Source organism: Chroicocephalus ridibundus, chromosome 8, assembly GCF_963924245.1.
Source record: "Chroicocephalus ridibundus chromosome 8, bChrRid1.1, whole genome shotgun sequence".
Taxonomy (NCBI): Eukaryota; Metazoa; Chordata; class Aves; order Charadriiformes; family Laridae; genus Chroicocephalus; species Chroicocephalus ridibundus.
This window is the reverse complement of record NC_086291.1, coordinates 3,802,403-3,817,091: the sequence shown is the minus strand read 5'-3', so window position 1 is coordinate 3,817,091 and position 14,689 is coordinate 3,802,403. Positions and strand designations below refer to the sequence as shown.

The 14,689-nt window shown below is 42.8% G+C and overlaps 1 protein-coding gene across 15 annotated transcripts in view; it reads left to right on the top strand.

Annotated features, from left to right (window-relative positions):
* NFIA (nuclear factor I A) overlaps nt 1–14,689 on the top strand; it is a 362,170-nt gene that overhangs the window by 284,487 nt on the left and 62,994 nt on the right. For 5 of the 15 annotated variants that reach the window (XM_063344271.1, XM_063344275.1, XM_063344270.1 and 2 more), the window contains exons 7-8: nt 13,275–13,361; nt 14,416–14,454. The exons of 7 other annotated variants lie outside the window; for them this stretch is intronic. In XM_063344271.1, the coding sequence (XP_063200341.1) occupies nt 13,275–13,361; nt 14,416–14,454 (126 nt within the window). The remainder of the gene's footprint in view (nt 1–13,274; nt 13,362–14,415; nt 14,455–14,689) is intronic. 3 more of the 15 variants (XM_063344278.1, XM_063344273.1, XM_063344276.1) reach the window with 1 other exon arrangement.

Sequence of the window (14,689 nt, the reverse complement as noted above, 5' to 3'; positions counted from 1 at the left end):
CTGTGGTTCATTTTATGCTGTGTGGGATAATGCAGGTATCGACGGCGCAGAATGATGCTGGTTGGGAAGGCAGGCTGAAGTTTTATCCTGTGCTGGCAGAGTAGCGTAAGCCAGTTTTCCAAACTCCGTAATTAAACCCTGTCCTTTGGGTTACCAGCCAAACAACGGGAGGAGGAAATCAGACCAAGGAAAGGAAGCTTAGACTTGTCTGTGGGATGGCTGTTCTGGCTGGGAAGGAAAGTTCAGAGAGGAGCCAGCAGCCAGCCTCCCAGCCCAGTAGGATCCACACCAAAGATAATAATATATCCTTTGGCTTTATTGCCTTTGAGTAGATTGCTTCCTCGCAGGAGATTTAGATTTACGCAGAGATAGCTTCTTGGCCTATGTGCCTTGACAGGTTTATGGGAGCGAGAGGATGAATATTCTCTGTGTGTTGCATTTGCTTAATTCTGAGGTGTGCACATGAGAAAAAGTGGGGACTCTCAGCGCAGGAGCAGGTGTGAGGCACCCGTGTGCTTGTGCACATGTAGAGACAGAGGGAAGTGCCTGTGGCACGGAGGCTGTGAGACGGCTGTAGCGAAAGGTCTTGCCTGGGACGGTGCAGGGAAATCAGGTCTGTGCGAGGGGGAGATTGGAGAAACGTCGCACTTGAAAGCGAGCACAACGTAGAAGAGAAAGGGAAAATGAGAAGACAATTTTAGAACATACAGAAGGGAAAAAGTGTATAGGGGAAAGAAAAAAAAAAAAAAGAACAAATGCCAGGAAAACAAAGATTTGACTTCCTAGAAAGGAAATATGAAATGGAATACGTGAACTCCTCTTAGAGAAAGAGAGCACTCCAGGCAGAGGGTTATTTACCGCCAGCCGTGACTAGTCGCTCTACATCTGTCTCCATTTTTTTCTCTTGAACAAATTCCCTTTTTGGATACTTTCTTCCTGCTTTGCTTCCCTGTGATTGCCCCTGTAAGTGGTCTTTGGAGGGCAGGCTGTATACTCAGAACATATGTGCAAACTGGCAGGAGAACAGAAGAGGACAAAACCACTCTGTGTGCTATTTAGATTAGGCAGTGGATGCTTCCCCTGTGCCTACTCTTGGGGTCTCCGCCGCATGCAGAATCCAGACTGCACCTATTGTCCATCCACAGTCCTTCCCCTGCGCTTTTCCATCCTGGGCCCCTGGGGCTCGGAGCACCCTGACTCCTGTCTCACGTGGAGACTTTGCTGGGTGTAGATCCTACATGCTTCACCCACCACAATGGGACCTTTCCACTCGTGGCATCTCAGACCCATAGTAATGAGCGGAGGACTCAGCCTTGTGGTTTTTACATCTAGATACTTCTTGCAAGCAAGGATATAGCACTCTCCTTATACGTCAGACGTGACAGCCAAAGCAAAACCCAACATTAATTCCATGTTCCTTGTACTGTACTCCTTGAGTCTCACATCCATTTACCTGCACTCGAAAGCTCCTGGGGAGCTCTCAGGCCTAAAAAGGCTGGAGTCTGCCAGAAAAGATGAATTTCCTTTCACAACAGGAAGGCTTAGGAAGTAAAACAAAGCAGACATGTAGTAAATTACTTCTGCTTTTCAAATACCTTTTGCGGTATCCTCCTTACCATTACTTTATCTCAGCACTTTCAGTACATAACTCTTGTTAACTGAGAAGGGCAAGAGAGGATAAAGATGATGTTAGTAAGAAAAAAGGCAACATCACACCGGCTTTGAACTCACGTACAAAGCTGGCCCATGTTCAGTTCTGTGGCAGCTCTGCTTGTAATGGGGGTAAGCCATAATTACAGGTATAAGTTTTTTAATGCCATAATAAGAGAAGATTGAGTTAATGTGTATCAGTATTCCACTTACGCATTTTTTAAATGCGTTCTCTTGATTCGGTCCAGAAGCAATGTTCACATTGTGCTCCGTCAGTCATTTTGTAGTGTAGCATATGGATGGTATTTGCCAATTCTACTTCCATTGTATTTCTACAGCGTGGCATGGAAAAAATGTTTAAGATGCAAATTCAGAGTATCCTGTTAGTTTCTTTACTTAGATCTTCCTGGTACTTGCATTTCCACAAGTTAGTTTGGTCCCTAGAGGACAGTAATCCCAGGACAGGTACATGTTTGTACTCCTTGCGCTTCTTGAGATATCTGAAGGGACAGTTAGCTCTGCTTCAGTTGTGGTCTTGACCCACTTACAGCACTGCACCCGTTTGCAAAGTGGGTGGAGCTCCGTGGTCCTTCTTCCACTGAAAGACTGACGGGGCTCTTCATATCGTGGTCATCCACCTTCCCTTGCCCCAGCTCCACCCCGGCTGTTCTGCTGCCGGTCACCCTCTGCTAGGCTTTTGTGTGGCTTCACCTTGAAAACCCCAGGAACCAAACGAGACGTTCAGTGCAGAAACCTTAAGGAATTAGTAATAACACTTGCACTGCGTGACTGAAAGACATATTTACAGTTCTAGGGGCTTGTGAAGTTGATAATATTATATGAACCTGCAGTAAGCTAGAGAGCTGCCGGTTAGACTGCTGGACACGTCTTTGGTAGTAAAGATGCTATTAAAGTCAGCCTCATGATTGCTCACTACACCACTCAGGCTAGTGCTGCTCGTTCTCATGCCACCATCTATGGGACTGTCTGAAAATAATTTCTGAGCAATTTCTTTGCAGCTGAGGAGCTGAGATGCTATTTTGGAGTATTTCCCTTGCAATGACAGTGACACCTAAATTAATGGGACAGTGTCTCTCCCCATCACTGGTTACGGAACAGCCACATGCAGGCAACTGGTCCAAAATCATTTCAATAAGCCTTTTATTGAATCTGGCATGGGCTTTCTTCTTAGCAGATCCTCAGCACGCAAGAAAACTTCTTCTCTATATTTACTAAGAAACTTTTATTTATGTCTTACACATCAGAAAGACTCATTCAGGCATAGATCAGATGACCACAAGAGTTTGTTTTCAGAGTCTGTTTGGAATTATATCTTGGAAATGCCGGAGAAAGTGGTATAAGGGAGATCCTAGATTGTGTTCTTTATGCATTCCTTATGCCCTAAACACAGTTGTTGCCTGGCACTACCTAGAAGATAAAATATCTATAGTATGTCCCAGCATCAGTGATGCGGAGTGCATCTGATTTGTCCTCAGGCAAAAGGTCTATGGGCTCATCAAAAGACTTGACGCCACACACTAACTCAGAGCTCAGAGAAATTTCCAATGATTGTGCTACATTACTGCCAATGATTCAAGGGACTGACTGTAGAAAATATGAGAACCATGTATTATACAAAATAAGGAATAGAAAAATAATCCCTTTTTACTGGGAAAACATTCAACCTCAGACCTGGAGTATTCAATATCAAATAATTCTCTGGCACTACTTTTCAGTGCCTTGCTGTAGTGGGCAGGCACTAAACACAGGAATTTAACGATCTTTATTAATTTCCTTAAGCGGAACTGTTTGGATACTCATAGACCTATTTAAGAAAGACAAAACCAAGGAAACGTCTCTTTTCCTTAGCCCAGAGGAGGTCTACATCCAGGATCCCTGCCAATTATATTTACTCAGTATTTCCCAGATGTGACATTGTCTTGCCCTCCAACTCTCAGTGTGGAAAGAAAAGGCAGGCAGCACACTCACATAGCCAGTAAAATCGTACCTGCCTTGTGCCACAGCTTCATTACATACCTCGACACATCTATCAGCAGGCACCAGTGCCGTTTTTTCCTCCGTTGAACTTAATATCTTAAGACAGTGGGTACATTTCGCAACCAGACAAACCTCCAGCCCACGACATAGTTTGGTTCTTCGAACGGGAGGTCAGAAATAGATGGTGTTTCTCTGGTGGCCAGAACATTTTGGTTTTAAGCAGAGAGAATTTCATCAGGCTAATTTGTGCTGTTAAGCTGAAGAGATGCCATGAGCGGTACAGCCGACAGAACCTGTTGCCTCCCAGGTTCATGCAAACTTCCTCTGTTCATTTTCTTTCCAGAACATTTTCTGAGCTTGGTTCGACCGTATACTGTGACTAGGACTCCTGCTCCCGTTCACCCCATTTCCCTGTTCCTGTTCAGACCTGTGCTTCTTCTCATCCCTGAGGCTTTATACACAGTTTCCCGCATTTCTCCCCACTCTTACAGAGTCTTCCAACATCCTTGTTCTGCCACAGCTGAGAAGCAGAGTGTGCTTGGGCCTGTGCTACCTTTCATGCTTCCATTAACTGGTACATGGACTTAAACATGGCCCCACGGGCATGCTGCCACCTAAAAAGTTGGTTTCAAGTGAAGAGGTAGATTCCTGAAGCCAAACGTATGATGGGAGAATGTAGTACGATGGGAGAATGTAGAGATGGAAGCCTGTACTTCAAGGAACTCCAGCTACCGTAGAATACAGAGCTTTTCTTAAACGTCTTTTTACTTTCATAGAGTCCATGTGTTCCCTTATCCCTGCTCCCTGCATTACGGTATCCCATCAAAACACAAGCTGCCCAGTGGTTTTCAAGAACATAAGATTTTTCTTTTCTTCTAAGAGCAATAACACTTATCAACTTCTACTGAAATACCATATCAGCTCCTTGTCACTGGCAGTCTACAGTTCCTGCCGCTAAAAGTTTAATGCATTTACAGGAGCACTTAGGCATCAAGACTTTGATATCACAATCTGTTAGTCACAGGTGCTACATGATAGGTTTGTGTTAGCACATTATAGATCTTTTATCAGATACAGCACAAAATGTGTGTGTTTCTCTGCCAGGCAATCAGAATCAGACTGCTGCATAGTTGATGAGTTACTCACCAATAGAAGTTGTTGTTTATTTTAAACAGAACTTTTCCAGAACTGCACCTTAATGGATAACTTAAACTCTAATTGGCCAAGGCCAGCAAAGATCAAGAACTTAATGCGAGCCAGGAAAAACGCAGCAGGTCAATAGTGGTGCTTTGAGCACTGTCAGTCTTTTCGCAATAGCATTCATCAAGTCAAATGATTAACACTACTCATTTGCTGTAACAGACAGAGTCGTTTTGACAGCAAATTACCACTGGATCAATAGCGCAGCTTTTCTTTGGCAATTCACGTAGTAGCTTGAGACCTGTGACAACATGCCATGCTGCTGGCGTTACCGTCTCAAAATCATGGAAGGAAGTTAGAGGCAGAGAAAGAACTACTGATTGAAAAGTCAGTTCATATTGAAAAGTCCTAGATGTTTTCACACCTCTCAAAGGCTCCTGTTTTTCCAGAAACTGGACAACACAACAGACTTGGCCCTGAGATTCAGCCTAAACTGTATTTTCCATTTTTAATAAAACTAATAATCCCATGCAAATGTTAGAGCACATGCCTCAGCTTTGCTGTAATCCCCTGAGGAAAACATCCCTTTGGTATGGTCGGGGAGAAGTCAGCCAGTCAATGTTGTGGCTCTGCTTCTTGCGTCTAATTCCAGATGTCAGGAAAAGCATCATTTAAAAGTGGGTATGGAGCTGTAGGAGTTCTGAGTTAAAATTGCAGAAAGTATTTCACCTCAGATATCAAATTAAAGCTGCGTTTTCCACTGCCCTGGTGCTAGCATCGTCCGTACATACTATTTTAACTGACTTTAATGACCGAGTTAAAAGCAGATCTTCTGTGTGCTGTGACAGCCATAAGACCCACCCGAGCTACTTCTGGCTCCACACAGATCATTTGAATCATTTTTCAGATTGATAGGGAAGATTTAGTGCATGGGAAACTATTCCCTGACAAAGGTTGGAGCAATGCTTCCTGATGACAACGGGATTTCTGGGATGAGAGTGCTGTATGGGTAGTCCATGGATCTAACGTTCTTCAGATGTCCTTGCTGGCTGAGCCGTATTCTGCCACCCATTCTGTTTAACATATACACATACAGCAAAGACCGTGATATGGTTTGTGCTTCGCTTTTGCCACCAAGTGAAAATGATAAGCTTCCTCGGCATTGGGACCAAGGCAGACACTTTCTACGCCCTTTCAGAGGTGAGCTCCGAAGGACAGAAGCACCTTGCGTTTGAATATGGCTGTGCATTTCTTGCTGATTTGGAGCCTGTCAAACATGAATCTTTGCGAGCTCTAGAGGGGTCTCGTCTGATGCAGTTACCCTTGAAGATCATCTGATAGTGCGGCATGGGACTGTTTAATCGCAAAATGGGATTAAACACATTGAAGGTCTTGTACCTGTCTTCCAAAAGTTGAACTAGTTTTCTTGTTTGCTTCTGGGACCAATTCAGGATGTTGACTTGGATCTATAAACTCTTGTATAGATTAGATCTTGGTTAGGAAATGGACTGCATTCCTTTCATGTGCTGTCTTAGCAGTTGAGATCAGCAGACATGCTTTTTCCTAATGTGTTTGGGAAGCAGAAGCAATATTTTATCTCCTGTGGTATGCTGCTGGTACAGAAATGTTCAGGCTTATTAATTCTTCAGGACACAGGAAAAGTCTTCATCACCTGTGTAGGCAGTCATGGGAAAGGACCCACTGCAAAGACTGCATTTAACAATTTTTTTTTTTTTTTTTGGAGGCAGCTGGAAAATATTAGTCGTTTTCAGAGCCAATATACAGTACATATTGAGAGCCAGTAAATGATGCATATTATTGCAAATTCCTGTGCACTTCTGCATTTTATAAAACAGATAACTAAAATACTCACCTAGCCAGATCAGTTCCCCAGGGGATATGCGCATTTCCAAGCAGAGGACAAACCAAAAACACAGAACAGAACACGAATTGGCCAAATAGAATGGCTAAGTGGTTGAAACAAATGGTTTTAGGATCACTGAGTAAGGACCATGACCTCCTTTTGCATCAATCAAGGCAACTGTGAAACTTTGTGAAAGAAGCTCACCACAAAACAGATGCTGGGCTATCTTAGGTAAATAAATTACCAAAAAATAATAATAAAAAACTCCCCTACACATTTTACAAAGCACAGCTGTGTAAATATTGCATGAGACAGGGGAGAGGGGGAGAGATGTAACATACACCCTTTTTTATGCAGAAGTTCTGCTCTCGGCACTGTTTATTAACATTCCCAGTACAACCATCACTCTACTGCGTAGCACACAGTGCGGCTACTGTACTCTGCGCACAGGTTTTGATCTTCGCTTTAGAGGAGAAAACAGGCTTTATTTTAAAGGAAGCATTTTCACCCAAAATGTGCAATGCGAGGTGTTAGGGGACGGAGAGGAGATGGTACAGGAACGGGAACAGGAAGCAAACTGTATTACATCTCTTCTTCTGGCTTCCTTTCCCACACTGTGTCTGCCGCACTGGCCCTAGATGTTCCCCTGGTTCCGCACAAAGCGCGGAGCGATCCTGAGATCTTAATTTCATGGAGCTGGATACCTAGTGCGATTTTCCCGTTTCTCAGCTGCCAGGTACAGCACATTCCAGCCTCCAAAAAACCGTGGATCTGCCCACAGAGTGGAAAAAATGGCTTTTTCAGCTAGACTGAAGGCTCACCTAGCCCAGCATGCTGTCTCTGACAAGAGCTGGTGGTGGACGCGTAAGGAAAGAATACAACAGCAGGACAGGCATCCAGTGACGCTTTTCAGAGTAGAGCCTTGCGGATTTTGGCAGAAAACAGCTTGGTTTCGTGAGCCAGAGGCTCCGTTTGCATCTTTGTGTTTGACAGCCTTCAGTGGACTTTTGTTTCGGAGTTGTGCTCGGATGTTTTTAACCCGTTCTTTATTTTGGCCTCCACAACATCCCATGGCAGCGAGTTCCAGTTTTACTGGGTGCTGTTTAAGGAAGAACCACTTCTTTTGGCTGTTGCCCGATCATTTTGCTTGATGCTCCAGAGTGGGTTTGGTTTTTTTTTCCTGCCAGCAGTAGTGAATAAATCATCCCCTGGTTACTTTCTTTCAAGTTAAGTGCTGCCCCAACACTTTGACAGCAGCAGTCAGTGAGCATGGGAAAGCAGAGAAATCTGTCTGGCAGCCTGTTAGCTCAGGTAACAATTTGGCTGAGCGGCTGCAGAGCCATCCTATACCTCCAGGAATGTATATGTGCTGTGATAGCAGCTGCGGTGTTCACCCAAAGTGGGTAGTCTGTAACCTTGACCCATAACCCCAGTGCTTACGGCAGGAATGCGGTGCTACCCCATACAGCACAGCCCCGCTGGGGGGACCGTAAGAAGGACACTCAATACGGGATGCTGTTTACATATTCTCAATTTTCTTTCATTTTCCAGCTCCCCAAAAACTTAAAGTACAGCAGTGTCTTCATCTAGTGTGTATACTGGCTACAGTTTTATTCTGATTTCACTGTTGTCTTGCTCGAGGGAGAGCAGGTAATCCATAGCCTCCTCCACCTCTGCTCCCCGCATGGCTCTTGCACCGCCCGCAGCCCCAGTGAGATCATCCTTTCCGCTGTTCTCTTACATCGATGCTTGCTGCTATTTTTAGTGTGATATACACCAAAAAGCATAACATAAGAGATCCTATTGCTAAAATTAGCTGGAAAATTATAGGCTGTTTTACTGTTTTGTGCATAGCCTTCATTTGCCTCGCTGGGATATGCGTGCAGATCTTCAAACCCCCAGAAACCAGCAAAGTGAGGTGGCACCTGCAGTCCTCGTGTCCAAGAGCACAATCTTGAAAAGAAGGGGACTATTTTATATCAGCAAGGGCTGGAGACAAAGTCTTAGGTTCCACCTATAGGAGGGAAATACATTTCATTTTAAAAGTAAGGATTTACAGTCAATGAGGTTTGAAAAATATAAATGTATGGACTTCCTTTGTACTTAGTGTAACGTCCCCTTTTATTACAGCAGCCCACGTTTGTCTCCCGGAGTATTATCTGTGATGCAGTAACGCTAATGCACTACCTTGCTCCGAACAGGAGAAAGCACTTTGGCTGTAGTCCAGATTTAACCCTGTCGTAGGGTTTCCCTTTACTCCTAACCGAAATAACGGCAAATGAAAGTAAAGCATAATCCCGACTCTTCCTCTGAGCTTGGCCAATCCTAGGTGTGAGGTGCCTCTTGGAAGCAAAGGCTAGTGGCCATTCCCACTTGTTTCATGACTCTTCTGTCTCGCTCTGCTCTTTTAGTCCTTAAAACCTACATCTCTTTTCCATTCCTTGAGTGAAAACTGCTTGGCCACACCTAATCTGCTGCGCAAGGAGCTGCTTCTGGCTGTCAAAGGATGGGTTCGACATCTGACATCAGAATGATTCCTGGAAAGAGTCCTGTCATCCAGCCGGAATTGCAAATTCTGGCCATTTGGAGATTTTAAAAATTAAAAGATCCCCCAAACAGCTGTATTTCTTATGCAAATCCTTCTCCAAATGGGAACTTGTAAGTTATTAAATAAATAGTTTGCCCTCTGTTAAAAAATGATCATCTAGAAACCCAATAATTTGGGGAGCGCAGGTTTTTAGAGGTCACAGCAGTCTTGCAAACAACATTTCTCCCATGTCCTGTGGGCTATTGTGCCGTTGTTATTTTAAAGTGCTATTTCTCTCCTTTTGCAGGATTTCACTCTTTAATGTTATGTGGAAAACCCTGAACAAAACCTGGCACTTAATGCAGAGTAAACAGTGGCAGTGACTGAATAGAAACCTGATGTCAAATATACAACCACCCTGGGAAAGGGAAAATCCATTGCTTTCTCATCTCTTCCAGTTGTTGCCTTCTTAAGTGTATTATTCATAAAATTAGCGATTTAAAAATGCACAGAAACATTATTTTTTATATTCATAGCGTCACTTTAAAAAAAAATGGTTAAAAATCGATTTGCTGGCCTCTTGGGGAAATGCTGTAATGTTTTTGGCTGTCTCCTACTTTCTGCTGCCAGCTAAAAGTACCATCTGGCTTGTTTAGGGCCCTTTTCCATATCAGGTGCTTCCAAAATTCTCCCCGACCAGAGGATTGTTTCATTGGGTTGCTTTGCCTGCTGAGGCATGTGTCCTGGGCTGGGAATCCTACTGCTTCTGTTCCCTGCCATCTTGCTGACGGTGGTGTGTGTATGTTTGGGCACGGATCTTGCTGCCTCTCTCCCGAGGACATTTGCATCGTTGTCAGCTGCACATATTAAATTGATATGCAGGGCTCAGAAACACGTATCCCGTCTTTTGTCCCTTTGTTTGTGCAATTGTTGCGGTTTTAATTCTTCTTTGACACCTGGAATATCACAAAGCTGCTGATAATCTGTTGGCTACTACGGGAAATGACATTGATAGAAGGATAATGTGTGTCAGACTTATATCTAGATAATTGCAGACACACCCCGAACCCTCGCAGCTCAGGGAATGAATATCCTAAATCCATTATTAATTTGGAGAGTCATATGTGGCAGTTGGCTGCGGAGTCATCCTCTCGCCGCAAGAGTCACTTGCACGGGATTTTAAAAGACGGTTTTGGTTAATTCTTCGTTGCTGTGTCGAGCTGTGCCTCGTACGAGTCAGTTTTGGTTCGTTCTTGCTGCCATTTCGCGGCAGCGTGAGGAGCTGTAAGAAAATGGGGTTGATGTCCTAACTCCTCAGCCAAGGAAACTTCCCAAGGGCCTCCTCCGGCACAGGCATGAGATACCAAGAAGACCAGAACTGATGCGCTATACGTGGTACCAGTTGACAGTGACACCTCCTCCTCAGGATTCTTTGTTTTTTCCAATTTGCTGTTTTACTTAGAAATAGAAATCTACCCCTCAAAGGATTTATGAGTAGATTTGAAGCATTGTAGTTGCTAAGTATAGACTTTTGATGTGATCGTATGGAAAGATGGAGCGTGTTTTGAAATAGATACTGCCGTAAGCTGTCTTGTCCTATTTCTAAAATGATCTGTGCCATACACTGCTGACTTTTCCTGTCCATCCATTAAAAAGTGAATTATGAAGACTGCTGAGACAAACAGATAGTAGTTTAACCTTGTTAGTAAATATCAGGTAGCTGATATATACTGCTAGAACGTTACATCACAGCCTTTCTCTTCAATATAGGTTTATGAAATTATCTTGTTACTATATAAACTGCCTTCGCTGTGTACATTCTTCCAGAGGTTTATTGTTCTTTGTATGTTGGCACAGTAGCAGGACTCTGAAGAGTCAGTTCACGATGCAGTGAATTTTAAAGACTTGGGAGATGGCCATATCTATTTTTCAGCAAAGGAATGAAAGCCTCTTTCTTTTTTTTTTTTTTTCCTAAGGTATTAAAAGTTTCAAAAGATGTGCTGAAATGAAAAGGAAATAATAACTAAAGACTGGGTGGGAAGTAGTGCCTCAGAGCACTGACTTTGCTTGCTTGTTTTCCCCAAAATCTTCATATTTTAAGTACAAGTTAATATTTTCAAGCAAATAAACCTGTTTTGTGAACTAGTAAGATACTTGAAGTATATCACACATTATTCATTTATTTTTGTGTGAGTGCAATAAAAATTTCACAAGCGGTAATCTTGTTCTTTTAATAGAGAGAAAACTATGCAGAATATGTTGCTTAGAGTATTAGATAAGCTACAGTGTGTTAATCAAATATTTTCGTGATATGAGGGCAGTTGAGAAAACAGTACAATTTTTGCTAATGGCACTGGTAAGTAAACGGATCTATCATTACATTGTCATGAAAAGTGACATTGAGCAGAAACACCCTGCCAATCCCTAGAAGATAAGTATTTAATGTAATTAGACAGACACTGTCTCCTTTGTTGAACGTAGCATTAATCACCCAGAGAAGTCCAACTTTATATGAAATGGCTTTTTCTGATATGTCTTTGTATTAGAAAGCTTCTTACATGGTTTTGTCACGATGATATATTTGAAGAAATGACTGCTATAGCTATACGGTTTTCCTCATGACATATCTTGCTGTTCTGTGTTCCATAATATTTTTTTTTTTTATTATTTAGCAATGTTACATTATATAGCTGTGACTTGTTTCTAAGTCTAGAAACCTACACGCATTTGGAGCTGAACCTCTTTGCAACAGTTAATGCATTCAACTTATGAAATATAAAAGAAACACAAATAGCTTCCATTATGCTCTTCAATTCTTCCTATGTGGTGTTAGCACAGGTTTGTTGTAACGGCATAAGCAAAATGTTTCTTGCCTCAAACACTAGTTCATAATATCACACAAAAAAGAACTTCTTTCTATGAAAATCTCATTGTTAAATTGATGAAAAAATGTTGCCCCCTTCCAGAATTCATTGGCACTACATTTTTTTTTCAGTTTTTTTTTTCCCCTCCTCTACTGCTTGTAATTTGTGCTGTGAAATGCTGTCTGGTTATGAGCTGGTATCAACTTGAATCAGTGCACAGCTGTGTCTTCCCACCTTCTCAGTGGTGCAGAGGGCTTTGAAGGGAAAGAATAGGGTTTAGTCAAAGATGACAGCGGACTTCACCCAGTAACAGGTGGAGGTCAAGCCGGTTTATTTGTTGGGATGAACAGAGTGCAGAGATGAAAAATCTTTGCCATAATAAGGTTTAGGAAGAAAATGCTGACTAGTCTAAGCTTTGATTCCAGCTGACAGATCCTTTTCTAGTGTTCATTACTTGATTTCACAGTTCAGGCAATTTTAAGAGGCTTAAAATTATATTTCTGCTCTCCTCTATAAAACTTTTCGATCACTTTCTAATTTTTGCTTTAAGTAAAGTTACAGGGACTCCCTAATATATCACTCCTGCCTTTAGACTCTTACAAAGTCAATATGCCATCAAAAACGAAAGGATAAGCTTTTTTTTTTTACACCCCTACTGTTAATGATTCTTTTTATAAATGACGTCCAAATTTCACAGGTAGGCACCGATTCGATTAGAAAATTAAAAGTTCAGAAAAACTCCCCTGAAAAGTGGATCGTAAAATTAGCGTGATGCTAAAGAAGTCACTGTTCCTGTCTGGGCACACGGGATTTTTGTGTTACTGGTAGCAGCGCTAATGAAGCTGCGCCACCCCGGTGTGCTAAGTTTCAATCACCAAGCGCCGGTGAGCCATGCTCCATCCTGAAAGGGAGTCACAGCAAGACCCCAGACAATCAGAGCAGAACGTCCTGACATTGTGTGGCAGTGCTGGGACTGCGATGACCTGTCGGCATCGTTGCATATCGATGCAGCATCACAAAGGGATTTCAGAGGGCTGAGCTGTGCGAGTCTCTCCTAGGTTAGCCTCCTGCCCTGGCAGGGGAAGGTAGGCGTTTCTCCTTTCCCACCCTTTTTCTTCCACCACCACCTGCTTCCTACCTGCTGCAGTGGGCAGAATAGGAGTATCTTTAGCCATTTGCTAAAAATCTTCCCCCTCAGACTCTCTGTTACTTCTGCATTCATTCTTTGCAGGAAGAGGAAACTCACTGGTCAAACCCTTGGACACCAGAATAGTTGCATGCAGTTTCCCAGGGAGCCAGATAGCTCTAAAGCTTCCCAGTGAGTGACAGTTTCTCTCTTCTATTCTTCTGAAACATGTGTTTTACACATATACTGAAAAAATGTTAATATCAATTTACAGCCAGATTCTTGCTTTTTAAAAAAAAAAAATATATATATATGAAATCTCCCAAAGTATATACACTTAGAGCACCTCAGCACACATGTCACTTTTTTATGTAGGAAAAAGTGTTGGATGCTCTTATACACATAACATCATTGGGCTTGAAAGCTGTTAGCTCATTCAGAGTTAGTGGCAAGAACACTGGACTTGCCAGCACCAAACTGTGAAACCTTTTTTGTGTGACGAGTAGAAATCTCATGGGGGTAGAAATCCAAAAAAAAAAAAAAAAGGGGAGGAGGGGGGGGTGTAAATCTGTGCATTTGGATTCGAGTATCTTCAATACCATGATACCAACTTTGTCCTAGAAGTCCTTGAATCGCAAATCATTGGAGGCTGGGAGAGTATTTTGGAGAATTATCACTGTATGCTTTCCCTGGTCTTTTACTCTTTTCTAGGCATCCATTAGTTACCACTGTCAGGGAGGATACTGGGCTAGGTGGATCCCTGTAATCTGATTTGGCATGGCTATTTTTCTGTGTTCCTAAGCTCATGAGATCAAGTTACGTAGGATTATTTCATAATGCCAGAGCAGCAGTTTCTGAGGTTCGACAAAGCTATCTAGCAAAGTGTCTAATAAAAGAAAAAAATCCTGTCCCATACTGTAGCTTTCTTGGTCCAGTGAAGCAGCATCCTCATGCATACAAATCTTGTAAAGTTACTTCTGATGGCTGCCTTCGTTTTTGTAAGCTAAAGTGCCATTTTCCTTTTTTACAGCTTAATTGAACCTAAATGCACCCATTTTCTGCAATGTGGTATTTTGGTAATTTTACTATTTGCTCGTAAGTTTTCCCTTAAGCAAACTGAAAGCTTCCCCTTTACCACTTCACTGGGCCAAGATTTCACACAGTATCCTGCTTGCTACAAAATATGATAGTGTTCTCTCTCACCTTGTTTCTTTTTTTCTTCTTTTACTTTCTTTTATAAAATTAGGATATCTAAGAAACCCCGAACACCGCGGAGCACTACATGGTGGGTGTGCTTATTCAAACAATGCCAATGCTCTTGTTCTCGGTGCATAGACATTTTGTGTTGGGTGGGGGGATGTACCAGGTGTCCCTCTCGCGGGGGTTCTCCGCTGGCTAGTAAGAAGAGAGTTCGTGCCGAGTGACAGTACTGGAGGGAGCGCTTATTTGTTACCTCTGCCCTTCCCGCGCCTGATTTCATGAAACTTGCCGGGACTTTTGCCCTGCGAGCCCTCTGCCTC